The 21,933-nt window shown below is 34.7% G+C and overlaps 1 protein-coding gene across 1 annotated transcript; it reads right to left on the bottom strand.

The window, feature by feature from the left end:
• Positions 1-8,002: 8,002 nt before the first annotated feature.
• Positions 8,003-21,487, bottom strand: LOC120072902 (auxilin-related protein 1-like). Its single transcript, XM_039025432.2, has 8 exons — positions 20,465-21,487; positions 11,397-13,116; positions 11,179-11,311; positions 10,970-11,067; positions 10,704-10,769; positions 9,981-10,070; positions 9,332-9,508; positions 8,003-8,538 (listed from the first exon to the last, which is right to left on the bottom strand). Exons 1-8 carry the CDS (start codon positions 21,115-21,117, stop codon positions 8,500-8,502), a joined length of 2,976 nt encoding a protein of 991 aa, XP_038881360.1. The 5' UTR covers positions 21,118-21,487; the 3' UTR covers positions 8,003-8,499.
• Between the last annotated feature and the right edge of the window lie 446 nt (positions 21,488-21,933).

Raw genomic sequence — 21,933 nt, 5'->3', positions numbered from 1 at the left:
ATAGTCCCACTATGACTGAGTCCTCTCTTACCAAGAGAAGGTGTGGCCACTATGTTCAAGACCCGGAATCAGCCCTTAAGGGAGAAATTTATCTACTTACCCCTACATCAGGGAAGGAGTGAATCCCGTCTTGTGAAGCTGAGTTCCCAGTTACCCAATCAGACGAATCCCCAAAATGGTAGGCTTGTTAAATTGGCAATCTGGTCACTCTCACCCATACAAATCAAAGGACCGCCTTCATGAGCAGGAGTTCACAACTCACTCAGGATTCAAGTCATGTCACATATGGTCATCCTAGTGAAATGTAAGTCTCTATTGTCAACAGTGTTATATAAAGAAACTAATCATTTCGTGGTCCGGTCTTATACAAACTCTTTGTATAAGATACCCACGCTCGCATGTCTCCACGTGAATGATCAGGATCAAATCATTTGTAGCACTTTACAACACTTGTAACAACTACAAATCGAGTCGTTTCCGTAGTGTCACAAACCAACCTTATCCTTCTACTATAGACCATTTAGGTTATTATTTAAACAAGATCCATCTGTATGTCTCTACATACTTGTTTAAATTTACATAAAATAACCTTGGATCTTAGTTTATTGAATTGAGTAAATGCTTATAAAATAACACTTCTTTTATTAATAACAATATGTTTATACATAGTTTACAAACTACGAGAATACAAGGAGATTTAGGACATCATTCCCAACACAACATTATTTGAAGACTCTTCCAAAAGTTAGATGTAAAATGAGGGTCTCTGTCTGACATAACTAAAACTAGTACCAAAAAAGGTGTGACAACCCTTCCATATATAACTATGAAACTTGAGAAGCTGAAAATCAACAACACTTTATCATGTTCATGCTGGGGCTTCATCCGACCTGGCAATGCGCGAGCATTGGAGAAGACTGCCAACGCGGTAGTAGCCTCTGACTGGAAGGAGTGTCAGCGAACAACATGGCTAGGGGCACAGCGGCTGAAAGAGAGATCTGGTGCACACGAAGCCCAACAATGGTCACCCACCAACAGATGCAAAGACCACACGCACTGAGCACTGGAGGAGGTGGACGTCTCGTCGGACGGTTGGGCTCACGATCGACAATGACTTCGACAGCACTGAAGACCATCGGCGGTGAACCAAAGCGAGGGAGAGAGAAATCGACCGGGGGGCCCGTGGTTTGACCATGAAGAAGAGGAAGATGAATTTGTTTTCTCTGTTTTTCCTTTTGGCGCGTTTCTCAATAGGCATTTAATATATATATATAAATAAATATATATATATATATATATATATATATTTAATCCTTTTATTCCACTACATCAATCTCAAATCTTTTCACCTAACTCACCTTTATTTAATTTTCTTCCAAAAAAACAATTTAAATCCACCAACTTAAATCCAAATAAAATCTAAATTTTAAATCTCTCTAATAATTATCTACTTTTTTTAAATTAAACTTCATATTCTCAAATCATCTTAATTAAACTGAAACTCGGTCTAAATTAGACCTCCAAATCTTTATCAAACTAAAACTTTGAATCTTTTAAATTCTCCAAATCCTCAATTAACAAAATGCATAACAAATATACTTAAATCTAAACTTTTGCATTATCTTAATTTTGGCTCCAAAACCAAAATTAAGGGAGATAAAACCAAATATTTTAAAAATAATTAATTCAATTCTCTAATCAATTAAATTCAAATCAACCAAGAAAGCTTTTCAATTGTCTCAATTTGATTCCAAATTCCAAAAATTAAAGTGGAACTGAACTCAATAATTTGAGACAATTGATTTAAAATTTCTTGAAACTCGGGATGTTACACTTACTCCTATTTTTTGTTCTCAAAAAAGAAGAAACACGAAACAGGAAACAAAGGAATGGGAAACAGGAAATAGGAAACGAGAATTTTATCAAACAAGCCCTAACGTTCCCAATTCCCATTTTTTTTGTTTTTTGTTTCCTATTCATTATTCTCTCTTTTTTTTTTTTTTTTTTTTATCTTTTAAGAACTAGAAACAAGAAAATGTTTGGTAACTATTTTTATTTCCTCATAAATAACAAATTGTTTGATAACTATTTTTTGTTTCTCGTTTCTCATTTTTTTTCCCTTACCTTTTTTTTTTTTTTTTTTTTTTTTTTGTCACTAGCCACCACCTCTGACCATCGTTGTCACCCAATTCTAGCCACCTACCGGCCATCACCACCTTTGACCACAATCACAAATGGCCAATTCCAACAACCATTACAAACTCCTATGGCCATCATTTCTGGTTCTTTGGTTCTTATATTTTTTTCATAACATTTTCTCTTATTTTATAGTTTAAATATAATTAAATGATGTAAAATTAAAAAAATATTCTCTTATTTTATAGTTTAAATATAATTAAATTATGTAAAATAAAAAATATATATAGCATGTATTAAATTATAAAATATAATTATAAAACATTTACATTATCAAATACACATAAGTCCCGGTGCAAAATTAATAACTATCATATAATCATTTCTATCATTCATATGTAGCTAAAATTTGATATGGAATATTATTTCTCACTCAATTTATCTCCCTTAAATGATGTTGACTCAAATCCAACTCAATTATATTATTATGTAAATGTTGTAGTTGTAAAATATCAAAGTGAACCTAATTGAATGTCTTAGTAAACAAAATTTTAACCAGTTTTGAATGTACTAAAAATAATAAATTTAAATTTAAAATAATATACAAACATGCATATTACAAAATTAAAATTCAAAATTCAAAAAATATTTGAATATACATATTGAAAATTTGCAACTTGAAAATCAAAATAATATATAAATTTAAATATTGAAAAATTTAATATTCAAACTTAAATTAAACATATAGATATAAAAAAAGTTAATAAAAAAATAATATAAAAGGAAAAGAAATATAAAAGAAACAAAGAAATGTAAAAGATATACAGCCAAATTAATATAGAAAAGAATGAAGTATAAAAAAACACACCAACAAAAAAAAGGAATGTGTATTCAGTGAACGAAACTAAATAAAGTGTGAACAGAAAGGAGAAACTACTTCTGATAGTTACTCAAATTTGGCCTTATTTTTTTTAAACGGTTCTCAAATATTAAAAACAAGAAATATAAACAATTATCAAACATGTCAATTTCTTAAAAAATGATAAATGAAAGCAAGAAACAAGAAACAGAAATGTCATCAAACATACCCAAAATTTTCAAAAATCTAATTTTAAAGGCAAAGATTTAATGTTGTAAATACTAAGGAGAGAATGGGGATTCATAATTGTTTCAACTCTAGGGAATATGCACTCGCATATGATAAAGTCTAAATTAAGAAATTATAACTCTGGAGTAGCCTATTTTACTTAGACTCTGGTAACCATTTCATTTTTATTTTTTGTTTTTTAAAATTAAGCTTATAGACACTATTTCCACCTCCAAAATATTTTATTTATTTATCTACTTTTTACAAATGATTTAAAAATCAAACAAAATTTTGAAAACTAAGAAAAGTGGCTTTTAAAAACTTGCTTTTATTTCTGGAATTTAACTAAGAATCCAACCATTGTACTTAATAAGAAAGATGCAAATAATGGTAAGAAATTGGGTGAAAATAGATTTAATTTTAAAAACAAAAAAATGGTTACCAAATGGGACCTTAAATATATATATATAAACTTAACTTAATTGACCTTAACTTAGGAAAATCAACATAGATTTCTTTTTCTCTCTATTTTTATCATTGTTCTTATTTAACAAGTTGTTCTTGATTTCAAACTCTTTTTTGGCGTGTGCCCATCTATCAAGAGTGTTGTGTTAACTTTGAGTTGCAACCAACATGAGACGATTAACACCGTGATCGTACTACAATTGCTTTCAAGACCATAGTCCTTCTACGACTCAATTATTATTCTAATCTGACATTCGATTCCTACGATATTTAGATCGATCTAGGATTTTAAGTTGACTCAAATTTGCATATAGATTGTCAGTAAGGTTAGTGGCTCTTCCATCAAAATGTTTCGATTCTAAGTAGGACAATTGCATGATGTTTGAACTATTATGAAGATGGTTGATTGCATAACAATTGATGATGAATGTGCTAGGAATGAACACTTCACCCTTCTAGATTCAGAAAACTAAAACTAGGATAATTTATTTAGAATCAAAGAAAAATAAATAAATAAATGTTAAGCATATTAATTAAATACATTGAAAAAGTGTGGACATATTTTTAGTTGGTCTTTACCCTTCTTGTGCTCTAACTCCAACGATATCAATTCTCGATCTCAATAACTTCCTTACTATGAGTTGAACACCGGACTAAATCTTGTGAGAATCTCTTTAAATAAAATTTATAAGAAATTGAAAAATGAGAAGTTTAGGGCCCTTTGATAACGTTACTATTTATGTTTCATGGTTTTGTTTCTCATTTTTAAATTGACTTGTTTGATAGTCATTTCTATTTTTTGTTTCTAAAATTTGAAAAACGTTTTTTAAAATGAAGCCAAAATTGAGAAACTACTTTTGTAGTTTCTCCTTATTCCATTTCTATTTTAATTAAAAGATTGTTTTCAAATATAAAAAAATGAATCAACTTATTTACAAATATAGTAAAATGTCACTATCTATCCATGATAAACACTGATAAAGTGTCTAATGTCTATCAATAGACAGTAATATTTTTCTATATTTGAAAATATTTCGAGTAGTTTTGTCATTTAAAATAATTGTCCTTAATTATACATGTTACTAGTTTTGAATCTAAATGTGCACTTGTTGATTTGGTATGCAAATACATCCCAAAATATCACAGTCTATCTGCAATAGACTGTGATAGATCATCGCAATAAACTATATTTTGGTTTATTTTTCTATATTTGAAAATTTTCCTTTTTATATTTTATATTTATATAATCAATAAATTATATAAGAATTTAATTTTGAATTTTAAATTTTCCAATCTTTAGATTTATATATCATTTAATTTTAAAATTTCAAATTTTCAGTATATATATTTAAATATTTTTTAATTTTGAATTTTAAATTTTGCAATATACATGTTTATATATCATTTTAAATTTAAATTTTTATTTCTAATATATACAAAACAATTAAAATTTTGAAATATATAGACTGTTCTCTAATTCTCTTTACAAAAGGTATGTAGGAGTATGTATTTCGCTCAACCCAATTATCATATTTATACGAACTTTTTTTTTAAAGATATTTATAAGGACTTGGAGGAAAATCTTTGCCAAAATTAAATATTATCTTTTAATATATATAATTTATTTAAATGTATATTTTACACATTTTAATCTCATTCAATTTAAAATGTATATTTTTCTTTATGGGAAATTTTCAAAAATTGAAAAATAAGGAAAACTATTTACACAAAATAACAAAATTTTAATTCTTTGATAGAGGTTAATAGAGATCGATAGAAGTTTATCATTTTTTTTTTTGTTAATTCTATAAATAGTTTGACATTTTTTCTATCTATGAAAATTTTCCTTTCTTTATTGTATATAATATATACTAATTCTTTTAATATTTTATGTATCAGACACAATAAGTGTTTTTCTCTTTTATACTTAGGGTACGTTTAGAATATATTTTCAAATGTTTAATTTAAAAAAATAAGTCATTTTGCAAGAAATTTGAGTGTTTGACAACTACTCAAAATAGTTTTTCAATTGTATTTTAATCAACTTTTGTTAAAAAAAATGTTTAAATAAAAATGAACTTTTTGGAAATTTTTTTTTTTTTTTTTTTTTGCTGAAGTCAATCCAAACAAATCCTAAGTATATCTAATATATTAAATATTAATTACAAGACTCTAAATTAAATAATAAATTATAACATTTCAAAATTCTTTTATTCTTTTAGTGTTATATAAGATAAGCTTATCAAGCTATAGACTATGACATAGATTATAATCTGTAGTGATACAAAATTAATTAGTTAAACTTTTTAATCAATTAATTTCCAGTCGTTAATTCTAGGTCATTTCACTATGCACTTAAAGTTGTCATCTTATGCATGGTACGACATTGTTTTCATGGATAAACATTAAAAGTAAGTCAGTCATTCATGAGATCTTTATAATTACAACTGGGTCAAATTTTTGTTTCAAATCTATAATTACATATCATATTTTAAGTACCACTAATTCTCTAATAAGCAATCTATTTATAATCCAATAACAAATCAAGTACCACTTTGGCCCAGTGAGAAGATGGAGTCCCAATGTTTAGGTCTTAAAATCGACACTTGTGAAAACTTCTTACTCTATATTGAAATGAGTGAATTTTATCATGCGAGATTACATTCACAACTCCCTATTTGGTGAAGTCCTCAAAACAGTAAGTTTATTGAGTTCGCTACAAAAAATATTCCGCTCATTCAAATCAAAGGAAAATCCTTCACAAATAGAAATTCATAACTCACCCAATATTAATATTGAGTCACATTTGATCATCTTGTAAAATGTTAATCTTCTCAATTAATTGAGTTATAAAGAGAGGTTAAATATATTTTGTGAATAATCTCATATGGACTCATTGTACATGATATCACCACTCACAAGTCTCTACATTAACTATTTAGATCAAATCATTTGTAATTATTGTAAAGTAGGTAATATTAATATTGTCATCAAGATAAGACATCCAACATTAGTCATATATTTTAAATTTTGCAAGTTATTTCTTGAACACGATTCTCCATTATATCGACAATATATTGTTAGTTTACACTAATAATCTTAATTTTTTTATCATAGTGGACAATAATTAAATAAAAATTATATAATCAAATAATCATTAAACAATAAACATTAAGAGTAATTATTTTAAATATTAAAACTGCTAAAAATATTTTCAAGTATATTAATTAGTGATATAGCACGATAGACATCGATGTCGATAGACCGCAATAGATGTCTAGTACAGTCTAGTGACACTTTATTATATTTATAAATAAATTAACTCTTTTTTTTTTTAATTTAAAAACAACCCAAACATTAATTATGAAGGATTAGGCATAAATCTCACATAATGATGCTTGATGATTGATGAACGTAGAAACTTTAATATTGAAAGCCTATTTTGATGACTCAGTAAAAGTTTTTCCATGTCATATGATAAAACAATGAGTATATTTAAGGGTGCCTCCTTATGTAAAAATCTCTTTCGTAATCATTTGATTTTTTATTTTTTTTAAAAAAAATAAATCTATTTCATCTACATTTCTTATAAATTTGTATATTTCTTAAGTACCAAATGTTGAATTCTTAACCAAATTCGAAAAACAAAAACAACTTTTTTTAATTTTCAAAATTCGACTTGTTTTTTAAACTATTGATAAAAAATAGATAACATCAAGATAGAAGTAGTGTTCGTATGCTTAATTTTTTTTTAAAAAAAATCAAAATCAAAATAATTATCCAGTGGAACTTTAAATACCGAGAAGTTGAGTGCTTATGTAAGCCACACCAGTTAAACATTTAGGTAAATGATATGAACCATGTTCGTCAAAGTTTTAATGGGATTCCAAACTACAAGTTTCACTGAATCTTTTCTTTTTCTAACAAATTTTAATATATTTTTTATAAAGGTTTATTGTTATATTAAAAAAAAACTTGTAAGGATTATAACTCTCCAATGAAAACTTCTGATCTCATCCTCAATATACTTATAATGACAGGTAGTTTCGTCAAATAATCGAATGAGTCAGTTTCAAGAAATGACTGTATGATAGGGAAATCATCTTCAAAGTTATTTATAGGTAAATCATCTTCAAAGTTATTTCAAAACCAATTCTTCTCAAAAAATATCTTGCTGAAAACAACTCGCTTTTACCTATCATTGTGACCCCAAACCATACCGAGCTGGGATCACCAAACGACACCGTACTTTTGCTTCCATAGAATTGGAACTTAGAACAAATGAATGGAAGACAATACTTTAAAAAAGAAAAGTTGGATTGAAATTTCTAATCTTACTTGTATAAATGGCAAAGAACTTAAATGTGCGACTATGAATACAACTTCTACAACATATGCACCCAGATTGTACACATCACAAGCAAGAATTGGTGAAGAAACGAGAAAAACCACACAACTTCATCATATTTCTACTTTATATCTACTAACTCTTCCCCATCACTGACCATTCATTCATACACTGATCTTTCTTTCTTATATAGACTAGAGCAAAACACCCGGGGAAAATTCATCAATTATACAAGATAAACAAAAAAGAAAAAGACAAAAAGGGAAGAGCAGAAAAAGAATGAGAAACAATGAAATCATATTACCAGTTGGAGGAATTCATCTCTCAACAACCAAATGGCAAAGCCACGTCACATATCGGTTGCATGCCAAGATGAAATCAGAAGAACACCACAAATGCGAAGCTTTCCTCTGAACCAAACATTCATTCTCCCCTTTGCTCTTAGAAAAATCATGAATTGAATTTAGAAAAGTTCCTCTGAATTAAATTTGTTCCATGCTTCCTGTAATCACGAGATAGAAACTTTAACAAGCCTATCGAGAAAAATGAACAGTGGAAACTAAGAGGTTATGAGGAAGCAGCATTTATGACAATTACGCTGTCACTAAAAAAAGACAATTTTCTGATTACTACTACTATTAAGCCACATCACTCAACGTGTGGCCACAGCAACACTAGTCAACAAAATATTTCAGTTTTCAAGCCTCTTGTAATCATTGGCAATGCCTTAGTTTACTTGACTGAACCCTTTCTTGTAGTTGGCTCACTTTTTGTGGGCTTCTCCTTTTTTGTATACTCGTTTATTAACTTGAAACCCAGTGCATTGATTTACTAGACCAATCTATAGCAGCATTTCAATTCAAAATCTTCCATTATTTGCAACCGGTAAAATATAGCAATGGACTTCTAAAACTTGTCACATTTATAAACTGAAAGAGGGAAAAAATGAACCGAAATAGAAATATTACCAAGTACTAAAATGTTTTTCATTTAAAATGTGAAAACAAGGCAAGCAAGTACAAGACCCTCTTAGGATCATTGGAGTAGCACCTATAGAGTAACCTAGTGGTAATCAGACTTCTAATGCAGCGCTCAAAATCATCCATAACAAACTGGAAAGCAGAAACATTATGAAATATCAAATACTGGAGCAGTATTTGAATTTTCTAATACGGTATAGCTCAACATATCATTACCAAAATATATATATAGCATAGATGTACCTTATCACTACCCAAATATGTATAGCATAGATGTACATTATCACTACCAAAATATATATAGCATAGATGTACCTTTAGAATGTCAAACACCTTCTCAGCAACATACTTTTGCTGAAGGGTGGCACCTTTCTGTTGCACCTTATCGGGGTGAATGCACAGTGTCGCTTTCCTATATACTTTCTTGACTGCATTTGGAATAACCATCTCGGTCAAAGAAACTGGCTGCCACCCACACTCAGGCCAGAGCACCTGATCATCATATAACAGTGAAAGAAACAGGTAAACCATCTAGTCGACCAGAACAGTATTCTCAGGCCATGAAAACAAATAACACTTAAAAGTGAGACGTAGCTTCTTATGATAGCAATTCAATTGTTTTGCTACTATAAATGAAAGAACTGCTAGCAAGATTCTTTAGCTAGTAAAATCCATAATAGTTTTCTTAGTATTTTTTATATGGGTAATCAAAAATTGAGGAACGCAATGGTTTGGGTTGGATTATAAGGTGATACAAGGTTAATTTAGATTGGACTAAGTTCAGCCAGTTTGAATGCGTTTGGTTCAAATGATTTTTAATTATTCAAGTTGAATTGAAAAAAATTATAAAGTTAAAATGTTGTTTACTTGAGATAAAGGAAGTTAATGCTCGCATGCTCTCAGGAGTTATAATAAATGCAGATGATCCAACAAAGCATAACTAACATGCAGCCAATGAACTTACATATTGCAAAGTTGACAAAAGAGCACGTAAATTGCCCTCCTTCCCTGCAGCCCAACGCTTGATCTCAGCATCAAGCGTTTCAGCAATTCTCTGCAAACATATTATTGAGTGGAAATCTAATGAAATGTTCGTTTCTTATTTAAAAGAAGAAAAAACAAGAAAAAAAATCAAATTGCGAATTTCTTTTATGTAATATAAAGATATAGAGTGTGAGAAAATGTTAAATATCATCCTTCCACTTCAATTTCATCCAGATCCAGCATGAGAAACAAACAGTTAAAAGAGTACCAAAACCATTAGTACGTACTTCAGATCATGACAAAACTTTAAGGACTTTCAATTTTATATCAAGTCTTGGACTGTACACATTGGAACTTCAAACAAATCAGGTGACTAAATTTAAATAAATAAATAAATAACTCCTTCAAGTTTTTTGGTAAGTTACAAATGGAAGCGAGCACCATTTTCCTTAGCAGACAACAACATTGAGTACTTCATTATTTCATTGATAAATCTGCGTCCAGTCTCAAAAAATTTAAGAAAAGTAAATGATAACAGGATGATGAGACAAATGACAACATGAAAAGCTAGGTTTTCTCGAATCCTGTTAATCAACACAGATTCAAAATAATAAAATCCTAGTTCTGCCACACAAAAGAGAAATGGCTGGGTTTAAAAATGGAACAGAAACAAAGGCAATAAATGTCAAGAACATGAACTCACATGTCTCTCGGCTTGTTCCCTCTGCATTTGAAGATCTCGCTCATTTTTCTCAGCCAGAGCTTTAGCCTGAAACAATGCATACAAATTTGAAATGCCTCATTAAAGCAAAGCACATTTTATCTATGTACATATAGATAACAAACGAGTGTAAGTCCATGCAGACTGTAAAGCATAGTACAGTGGTTCTAATTGCAAGTTCCTTCTCTCGTTTGTACACATCAAGATGGTTTGTAATACATATTTAAACAGAAAACACAGAAGCATACCGCACGTGTTTGAACCCTCTGGTGGCGTTCCAATCTGGCTCTTCGTCTTTCCTCACTTTCCCCATCAACTTCCTGGAATTCTCCAGAAGATGGAGGACCTTCGCACAAACAAACAGTTAAAGTCAATGTCCGTGACCGAAGTCCAACTTCTATTAAAATGTATGCAGTGCTGAAACTTTGTTGAATATTGTATTCAGATGTAAAAGCACCTCCAAAAATAGATGAAAGATCATCTACAATATTAGTGGCTGAAGATGCTTTCCTCATATTTGTAGTAGTAGAAGATGGTTTAGTCGTCTCTGATGCTGGTCTATTTGGTGGTTGGGCATCAAAGAAGTTGTCCTGAAAAAGGCATCTGATAAGAAACAAGAGATTGAAAAGAAAGCAAAGGAACTGGCTAACAAGATTCACGAACTCAAGTCCTCACCATAGGGTTGGCCCTATTCCTAGGTGCACTACTGGCTCTACCCATGCTGAAAAATGACTCAAGGTCATTTTCGTTCTTCTGTTGGCTAGCCCTGGCTGCTGCTGCAGCTCTCTCTCGAGCTTCTACAGCAGCCCTTTCTCGAGCCTCTGCAGCAACTCTTTCCACAGCAGCTCGCTCTGCCCTACTTCGTGCTTCAGCTTCTGCTCTTGCCACAGAAGCTCTCTCTCGTGCTTCCCTCTCTTTTGCTTCTGCAGCTGCCTTTTCTGCTCTTTCCCGTGCATCTGCTGCAGCCCTTTCCGCTCTTTCTCGGGCCTCTGCTGCAGCCCTTTCACGGGCTTCAGCTTGAGCTCTTTGAACTGCAGCCCTTTCAGCACGTTCTCGAGCCTCTGCATTAACCTTTTCAACAGCAGCCCTTTCAGCTTTTAAGCGAGCTTCAGTAGCTGCCCTCTCACGCGCTTCCCTTGTGGCCCTTTCAACAGCCTGTCTGACTTTTATCCTTTCCATCTCAAGCTCCCTAGCTCTTTCCCTTTCCTTCTCTAACCTTCGTTGTTCTTTCTCTTTCTCCTCTCTTTCCCTCTCAAGCTCCCTCACTCTTTCTTTCTCTCTTTCAGCTCTCCGTTTCTCTTTCTCCTTCTCTTCCCTTTCCCTTTCCCTTTGGAATCGTTCACGATCCATGCTCTCCTCATCTTCAACTCTCTCACTTCGTGCACCTTTTTCATCTCTATCCCAATATACAGCTTCTTTACTTTTAGAAGTTCTTGTACTCTCTCTCTCCCTCACTTCCTTGGCATGCTTAAACTTAGCCTCTGCTCTATCCATTGCCTCCTTCATGGCCGCAGCAGCAGAGTTCATCTCTACTTCTTCATTTGAAAGACCATTTACTTGTTCTTCAGCATTACTTGGATTCCTTGCCATGGCAAATTCCTCAAGTTCATCCACGGAAGACACATGATCTCTCATCGAATCAGAGGTAGATTTAGGAACCTGAAAATGATGAGTAGGACTAGGAAATGAAGAAAAGTCATTAGCATTCATCTTTGAACTTCGTGAGCCATATGGACCCATTCCTTCTTTTGGAACCTGCTGTGGTATAGGAGGTGGCGGTCTTGAAGGGGGTGGAGCAACAGTGGGTTGCGTAAAAAGAGGAATCTCTGCTACAGTGAGCCAGATTTCATCTGATTCAACACCATCTTCAAATCTAGATGTATCCCCCATCACGTTTGCATCTTTCAAAGCAGGAGGGGATGTTGATTGAGGCACAAATTTGTGAGAATTAGTTGAAACTGTAGGAATGTCAAACGCAGGCTGATCAAATTGTCTATCATTTTTAGCAGGCACATCCTTCTTCAAAGGTTGTCCAGATGTTTTTCCAGATGGTTTCTCCATCGTATCTTTACTGTTAGAGTTCTGAGGCCCAGCAGCAGTTCTGTCTACCCTAGGAGGACTCTTAGCCTTACCTCTATTATTCCCTTCTGATGAAAATGCAGGGACAGATTTACTAAGGCTAGCAAATGGGTCCATATCATCAAAAGCTTTATTATTTGCATCAGAGGAAGGGTACCCATCAAATTTTGGGCTCTTAAAATTACTAATGTCACTAGCTTCTTCGTGTAGATCACTGCGCTCCCTTGACACCCCAAATGGGTTTTCCATTGGCTTGGAGGATGTTGTACTTTTAACTGAAGTTGGCTCTGACGTCCAGCTGGGTTCTGAATTCGACCTGAAAGTAAAATATTACAGGAAACATAAGCATCATTCAATTTTCCCTTTGCCAGACAGAACAGTATCCATTAAGAGAGCAGAAGCACCCATTCCGAAATCTATTAACTCATTGTGCCTATGAAACATGAAGAAACTCAAACTACTGCTCTATTCAGATTTGAAGGAGAAATACATTGATAAGAAAACACTAATGAAACAAACTGGAAAAAAAAAAAAAACAATAAAAAAAGACTCAGATGTTAGCAAGTTGCCATTTGAATCTGATGTCAATTAATATTTTACCCCCCAAAAAAAAACCAGATTAAAAATTTGTAAACTGAAAAAATACCAGAATTTATCTGAAAGTACAATACTAGACTATTTCAAGTGAAATGAATTTCTGTGCAGTCGTTTCCACGTTAAATCTAGAAACGAAAAGTAGGCTTTCCCTGGAACATGGAATCTATTCAAAGCAGCATATAATATTTCAAACCTACTCATGTCTAGGTACCCGATAGGCCTTAGCCTTAAATCAATTTTATTTATCAACAGCAGACAGAGAATTCGAGAGCTCCCTTATCTCTCCCTAAATCTCATAAGAGATATTCACAGCCAAAATGATCTTCGATGCCCTCTCCCATGGCATCAATGGCCTTACATATACTCACTCCCTTCCCCATGGGCCCTTCATAACTAACAATATTCCTAGGACCTACTTCCTATTTCAATTGCTTAATTATTCCTATCATTCCCATTATCTATCCTCTCCTTTATACGCTTCCTCCACACGTACACTTTTGTCACTTGAGGCATTTGGGGTCTATCATTGTCCGCCCCACAAAGAGCCACCTTGTCCTCAAGGTGGAAGTCAGGAAATTGCTCATTAATGACATTCAACAGCTCCCACGTTGCATCCATGGGTGACCTGTTCTCCCAACTACTTCCAACTATTTCTCACTAGTGGGGGATGTATGCAGACCCAATACTTCAGCAGGTTGTATAACATATGACAAATCAGCAGTTATAGAGGGTGGAATTGGCACCATTGGCAGATTACATCCCACAGCCTTGCGCAACACCGAAACATGGAAAACAGGGTGAATACGTGATGCTGACGGTAAAGCATTTCGATAGGCCATTTTGCCAATTCGGGCGGTAACCTGAGAAGGGCCGACGAACCTGGGCGCCAGTTTGGGGTGACGAAGTTTCGCCAACGATGATTGTCGGTAAGGTTTCAGCTTAAGGTATACCCAATCTATATTGTATTCAACATCCCGCCGTTTTTCATTTTCCATTTTGATCATTTGTTGTTGGGCTTTAAGTAATGAGGCCTTTAACTTCGATAACATGGCATCCTGATCTCTTAATTGCATATCAACCTCATTGACCACGATAGAGCCAACCGCATAACCCAACACCGGGGGAGGAGGATACCCATATAATACTTCAAATGGAGTGACTTGGACAGATGTATGAAAAGAGATGTTATATCTAAATTCAGCCATGGAACCCATTTCGCCCATTGTTTCGGAGTGCCCACTGTGAAGCAACAAAGATACGTTTCTATGCTTCTGTTTACCACCTCCGTCTGCCCATCTGTTTGTGGGTGGTATGATGTGCTGCAACATATTTGAGTCCCCAAGACACCAGATAGCTCCTCCCAAAACAAGCTGGTAAAAATTTTGTAGCGATCGGACACAATGCTACGAGGATACCCACGTAAACGGACGATCTCCTTCATAAATACCCCAGCCACAGAATGAGCAGAAAAATGGTGCTTAAGAGTGACAAAATGAGCAAATTTGGGCAGCCGATCAACAACCATGATAGTACATACCCTCGGACTTGGGTAGCCCTTCGATAAAATCCATAGAAATATCCGCCCATACTCGGTTGGGAATTGGTAAGGCCTGAAGAAGACCTGTGGGAGATAACGTCAAATATTTCGCCTGTGGGCAAATTTCACATTCCACCCCAAACTTTCTTACACTCTGTTTCATCCCTTTCCCATAGACTTACACTCTATTTCATCCTTTTCCAATAAGACTTTTCTGATCTGTGCGAACAATGAAGTGTCACTCCAACAAGTAGGGACGCCATTTTTGAATTGCGAACACAACGGCATCAATTCGCATTCGTAAATTGCCTTGAAGCTATGAGTAGGGGTAAAGCTTGGCTGAAATAGGCGAGAGGTCTCTTGTTTTGCATCAATATCGCACCAACGCCCACTCCTGAAGCATCTGTTTCCACGACAAACAGTTTGTTAAGGTTAGGCAACCCCAAAACTGGTACAAACATCATAGCAAACTTAAGTTTCTGGAAGGCAATCCCAGCTTCATCATTCCACATGAAGTTCCCCCTTTTTAATAACTGAGCCACAAACTTTCGATAGTAGCCTGTTAAATCGAGAAATCCCTGCAGTTCTTTAACACTTCGAGGTGTGGGCCACACCTTCATCCTTCTAATTTGGCCGGATCAGCTGAAACCCCATTTGTAGGGATGCCATTTCTGAATTGTAGTGTCGCTCCAACAAGTAGGGATGCCATTTCTGAATTGCAAACACAAATGGCATCAATTTGCGTTCGTAAATTGCCTTGAAGCAATGAGTAGAAGGTAATGCTTGGCTGAAATAGGCGAGAGGTCTCTTGTTTTGCATCAATAACGCACCAACGCAAACTCTCAAAGTATCTAACACAATATGACCCAGATACTCAATACTAGTCACTCCAAATTGGCACTTCTGATAATTTGCCACAAATTGATTATGAATCAGAATGTCCAAAATAGTTGCAAAATGACCAACATGCTCCTCTATTGTTCGTCTATAAACGAAGATATCATCGAAGAAAACTAAGACAAAACGACAGAGGTGCGACTTCAATATATCATTCATGATTACCTGAAAAGTGGAGGGGGCATTCTGCAATCCGAATGGCATCACCAAGAATTCGTAATGGCCCTCATGCATTCGAAAAGCCGTTTTATGGACATCCTCCGACTGCACTCGAATTTGATGGTACCCTGGTTTCAAATCAATTTCTGAAAAAATAGTGGCGTCGAATAGTTCATCAAGCAATTCACCAACTATAGGTATAGGGTACTTATCTGGGATAGTGACGCTGTTCAAGGCCCGATAATCAATCAAAACTGCCAACTTCCATCTTTCTTTTTCACTAACAGAACCGGACTCAAGAAAACGCTCCTACTTGGTTGAATTATCCCTGCCATCAACATTTCTTTCACTAGCCTCTTGATCTCGTCCTTTTGGAACTAAGGATATCTATACGGTCTCACATTAACTAGTCTGGCTCCCGACTCTAACTCAATGGAATGGTCATGAACTTATCTCCCATTCAAGATTTTTAAGCACCTGCCGAATCTCTTCTAGTACTTTAGAGAACCCATTTCAAACACTCTCGTCGTCCCCAACTTCTGTAAAATTTGTTGCATCTGTTGCATTCAACTCGATCAACAAACCTTGATCCCTTTCATTCATCGTTTTCACCATCGATTTAAGGGATATTTGGGATTTCACCAAACTATGGTCACCATGTATCTGAACCTACCATTCCCCAATCTCAAATTCCATCGTGGATAAACGATAATCAAAACAAATCTACCCCAAAGTCTCCCACCACAACACTCCCAAAATTACATCAACACTGCCCAAAGGTAGAGGGAGGAAATCTTTGAATTATAGATAAGTCGAAAATGGTGAGAAACACACCTTTACAAACTCCAGTCACTTGGACTGACCCTCTTGAGCCTAGAACCACATCGTAGCCTTTTGATGGGGAGATCGACAGCTGTAATTCTGATACCAACTCTATCGTGATGAAATTATGCGTGGCACCCCCATCAATCAAAACAACCACCTCACAGCCACAAATACTTCCACGAACCTTAATTGTTTTTGGGGAACCCAGCCCAGCCATCGAGTTAAGTGATAGGTTCTTGATTTTTTTCGTCCTCTTTGCGTATGTCCACCGTTTCAAAACTAACGATATCCGCTTCCTCCCCTTCGTCAATCAAATTTTCTCCTTGTACGAACATAAATTGTGATTCCTTCTTGCAACAATGCCCAAAACTAGACTTCTCATCATATCTGAAGCACAACCCCTTATCTTGTTTTTGCCTCGTCTCTACATCTATCAGTCGTCGATACGGGTTCTTGTTGCTACCCTTCGCTCCAACATCTTTCCGAGGAGTAATCGTCGTCGAGGAACTCACTGCACTTCAATTAGGGCTAAATGTTATCGATCGATTAGTCAGGCCACTTGACCCTCTAGAACCCGCCCCGCTAGTGTTGGACCCACTCTCATTACTCGGGTTATTTGTTGACCCAGTTCCCTTGCCCAGCCTCTACTGAAGCAACTAATCCTCTTCAATGAGTTGGGCCATTTGCATTTTGGCCTTAAGGCCCTCGGGCGTTAATTTGCGCATCTCACTCTAGATCACCTCCTTGAGCCCATAAACAAATTTGCTTTCTAGGACTTTGTCACCCAATTCCTTCAGGCCCGCTGAGTAGCGTTCAAACTTCCTTTGATAGTCCCTCACCATCGCCTCCTGCTGTAATCTCATCACCCTCGTGTATCAATCAACTTCACTTGCCAGACGAAAACAAGTTAGAAACAACTCCCGAAAATGCACCCAACTTCCCATCGGAGACCAATCGTCCTCCCATTGATACCAGTCTAGTGCTTCACCTTCCAAGCCAAACACAGCAGCCCTTCTTGTCCTTTCTTTGATAATCGATTAACCACAAAATAGCACTCCACGCAGTGCAACCATCTATCCGGATTTTCCTCATCTTCTCCTTTGAATATCAGCACCTCTAATTTCCTCAGTCACTTGTCGAACAATGGTACTTCCTTACTCCCAGGTGCATGTATCCCCTCCACTGTATTTATAGTTTGTTCTTGGTTCTCGGATTATGTTGACGATTCTTCTATCACTCGCTTTCCTTTATCCATCACCGTCCTCTCCAATGATGGTGTTCCTTTGCCCATGTTGCTCATGGCCTCCAATTGGGATAAGACCAGTGTCATTTGTGCAATCATGTTGTCCATCTTCTCCTTGATTTCATTAAATTGTCAAATTCATCTTCTCCTCCATTTTCGCCAGCTTTTCTTCCACAAAGAACCTTGTTCTCCATCTTTCCACCATGCCCAGATTACTGCTCTGATACCAAAATGATAAGCTTTTAGCCTTAATCAATCTTATTTATCAACAGTAGAGGGAGAATTCAAGAGCTCCCTTATCTCTCCTTAAATCTCATAAGAAGACCTCCCTTATCTCTCCTTAAATCTCATAAGAGATATTCACCACCAAAATGATCTTCGATGCCCTCTCCATGGCCTCAACGGCCTTACATATACTCACTCCCATCCCATGGGCCCTTTATAACTAACAATATTTCTAGGGCCCACTTCCTATTTCAATTGCTTAATTATTCCTATCATTCCCATTATCTATCCTCACCTTTACATGCTTCCTCTGCATGTACACTTTTGTCATTTGAGGCATTTAGGGTCAATCAGTACCATGGAAAATGGTTAATGGTTTTTTTCCCATTAAAATTTCTGAAAGGAGCATTTGACCACATAATTCCAAAGCATCTCTCCTTTGGGCTTGAAAGGGCTGCCAACCCAACCAAATTGTCATGCAATATTTCATTTTTTCTTTTCTTCTTTTTTAATAAACCAAGCTTTCATGGGAAAATAATTACAATAACATACAAAAAAAAAAAAAAGCCCCAAAAATGGAATTCCAACTTTAGCTATAGAAAAGAACTCCAATCCAAAAACACAAGTGCATTAAGAACAAAGTGCCATACAATATAACACCAAGAAACATTGTTCCACTAAAGATCCACTACCATTTTCAAGTCAAATGGAAATGGACAAACAAGCAATTTTGAGAATTGTCTTCTCAACAGAAAAGTGAACAGCAAGTTGGAAAAAGTAAGTAGGATTTAAGGGTTGTCAATTGACCAAGTGAACCTTAAAAGTAAAATATTGTCAATTTAAGGGTTGTAACTCCCAAGTACATGAATGTCATAACCACGAACACCAAAGTAACCTAAAAAACGTAAATGAAAGGTTTAAAACTTAAATTACAATAAAATTAAATTAAAAAAAAAATCAAAGATTGAAGTCCATTGATCAGATTGACAAAACAAGAATCTGCAAGGGTAAATCTTCCTCCCTGGGAAAAATGGTAGCTTTTTCATTTGTCTAACCTTTTAGAGACTCTTTCGATAACAAGGATTAGATATCCGGCTTGTTGGTATCTTTCCAATGAAAAATCAAGATAAAAAATAGAGATCAAAGCATCAGTCTCTTTTCATTTGCACAATAAAAAAAAATAATAATAATAAACTGAGGCCCAGAACCAACAAAAAATAACCAAGTCTCTTGACTTGCCTAGAGACTTCTCAGTTGTCCACATTAATATTGACAGGAAGGGTCTTCAGTATACTAACTAACATTCCTACCACAAGCTCAAAAGACTTTAGAGTTCCCAAAATATTATCCAGTTCCATGTCCCCAAAAGGCCGTACAAATAATGGTATAAACCACATATTGTAAAATGATTCAAATTGATTAAGTTGCTGCATGTCTAAGCCTTTGAGAAAGTCAGGGTGATTTGAGATGATGAAAGGAGAGATGGCATTCTTTTGAAGAACAAATTCTATCTCGAGGTTTACCATTATTGAAGACCAAGAATTTAGCAATATAAACTCTCCAAGAAATCCAATCAAACCTAGTTACGTTCAACCAAATGAAATGCTTTCTTGAGATCAGATTTCAAAACCCAAGCCTAACTGATGGACTGTTCAAGACCATTTCATTGAAGTCAACCACCAAAGCTGAGTTCAAATCAGCATATTTCTTACAAAGACAAGTTAAAATTTAGTGATAGTACTCAAGAGGATTGACTGAGCTAAGGATCATTTAGCAAGGATTCTTCCAAAGAACTCCATGTGTTAGCTATAAATCAACCCAACAAACCCGTGCTAACCTAGAGTAAAACATATGAATCAAACTGACAGCTCTGTTTCCACCAAATTGAACCAACATGGAAAAAGTGATGGAAACAGCAACAATTCATTCTAAAGTGCCATCTTTATAAATCCAAACATAAATGCTGAATACAATGATTAATTGCAATGTAACAATAGTATAACTAGACCAAGAAAAGAAGGGGAAGATAAAAACAAACCAAATTCCACAAATTAACGTCAAAAGTTAAACGATCACAATGAAAGTACACTATCCAAACCCAAATTGATCAATAGGAAATTACAAAGCTTAACTAAACTACAGAAGTCCATTTGCAGATTGCACACAATCATTATGTTATACCTGTCACCAGGGGGGCTGCTGCCTCTATACCCAGGTATCAAATCATCAAAAGCAGGAATCTCTTTCTCTTTAGTTTGCGTTCCTTTCCCACCCGTACTCTTCGATACACTTTCTGATTTACTAAACCCAGGTATCAGATCATCGAATGCTGAATCTGCTTTAGGCGGCGAAGACATAGATGAAAACACATCATCATACTGAACTTTAGACGAGTTTCTCAAGCCAGGAATGCCATCAAATATATCATCATCATATACGGGTTTATCATAAACCGGTAAGTTGGAAGCCGGCGGTTGACCAGAATTACCACCCCCACGAAACAGAGAGTCAAAATTAGAATCAGAATCCCCACCACGAGTCTCCGATTTTTTGGAAAATATCCCAGACCCACCAAGCAGATCATCGAAACCACCAAAATCGCGAGTCTCATGAGCACTCATCGATCGATTAAGCAAATCGTGGTCATCGGCGAGAGACCCAGATAAGGAATTGTTCGTCTTAGTCGATCGGAAGGAGCCACGAGATCCAAGATCGAAATTTGGGGAGCTGGTGGGGTTGATATTAGAACTACCCTTAGAAGCGGCCATTGGGGCGGCTTTACCTTGAGGTTTGAATCCATAATTTGAAGCTAGAAGACCCTCGAAATCGTTCATGGGAAAAAGTTAAAAGACAATATAAAGTGATTGAAGAAGAGAAAACAGCGATCCAGGGAGAAGAGAAAAGGGATCAGGGAAGAAGAGAAGACGGATGGGAAAGGAAGAGATCTGAATTTGGAGAAGCTAGAGGGAGAGAGAGAGAGAGAGAAAGCTCCTGCAATGAAGTGCAGGGGCATACGGTGAGGGATAGAGAGAAAAATTGATGGTAGAATTAGAGGGATTAATGGAATTCATTACACTTTTTTTTCCCCTTTTTTATTCTCAACATTTGAGGATGTTTGTGTTTGCAAGATGTGGAGTGTTTTTCATACTTTTCAAAAATAAAATTAAAAAATAAATAATAAATAAAAGTGTTTTTCATATGGGAATGAGAAATTTTCAGAAAAAGCGTACAATTATTGTTGTTTCTTTCTTCAATATTAAATTACATGTATGGAGTGGGAAAATTTGATGGCTTTATAAATGACAACTTGTTTCATAACTAGTTCCATTTTTTTAATTTTAAGAAATGTTTTTAAAAATAGAATCAAATTTAAGAAACTAAAATTCTCAAAATAATTTTTTAATACTAGAACATTTTATTTACATTATAAATTTATCTTCATACATATTAATCACATTTATCTCTTCTTTATCACTTTTTTTTGTGACTTTTTTTTCTTTGTTTATTGATTTTTTAATACTCTATTTTCCTTTTTCCTTTTTTTCTTTTTTTTTTTTTCTTTTTTTGGTTTTTTATATTTCTCTCATTTCTCTAGGCTCTCCTTTCATTTTTCATTTTTTCCATTAACAAGTCGTTTAGTTATTAGTTAT

The sequence above is a fragment of the Benincasa hispida genome, chromosome 3 (genome assembly GCF_027475165.1).
Source record: "Benincasa hispida cultivar pf3 chromosome 3, pf3_genome.v1.1, whole genome shotgun sequence".
Lineage (NCBI taxonomy): Eukaryota > Viridiplantae > Streptophyta > Magnoliopsida > Cucurbitales > Cucurbitaceae > Benincasa > Benincasa hispida.
This window is presented reverse-complemented; position numbering and strand designations above follow the sequence as displayed.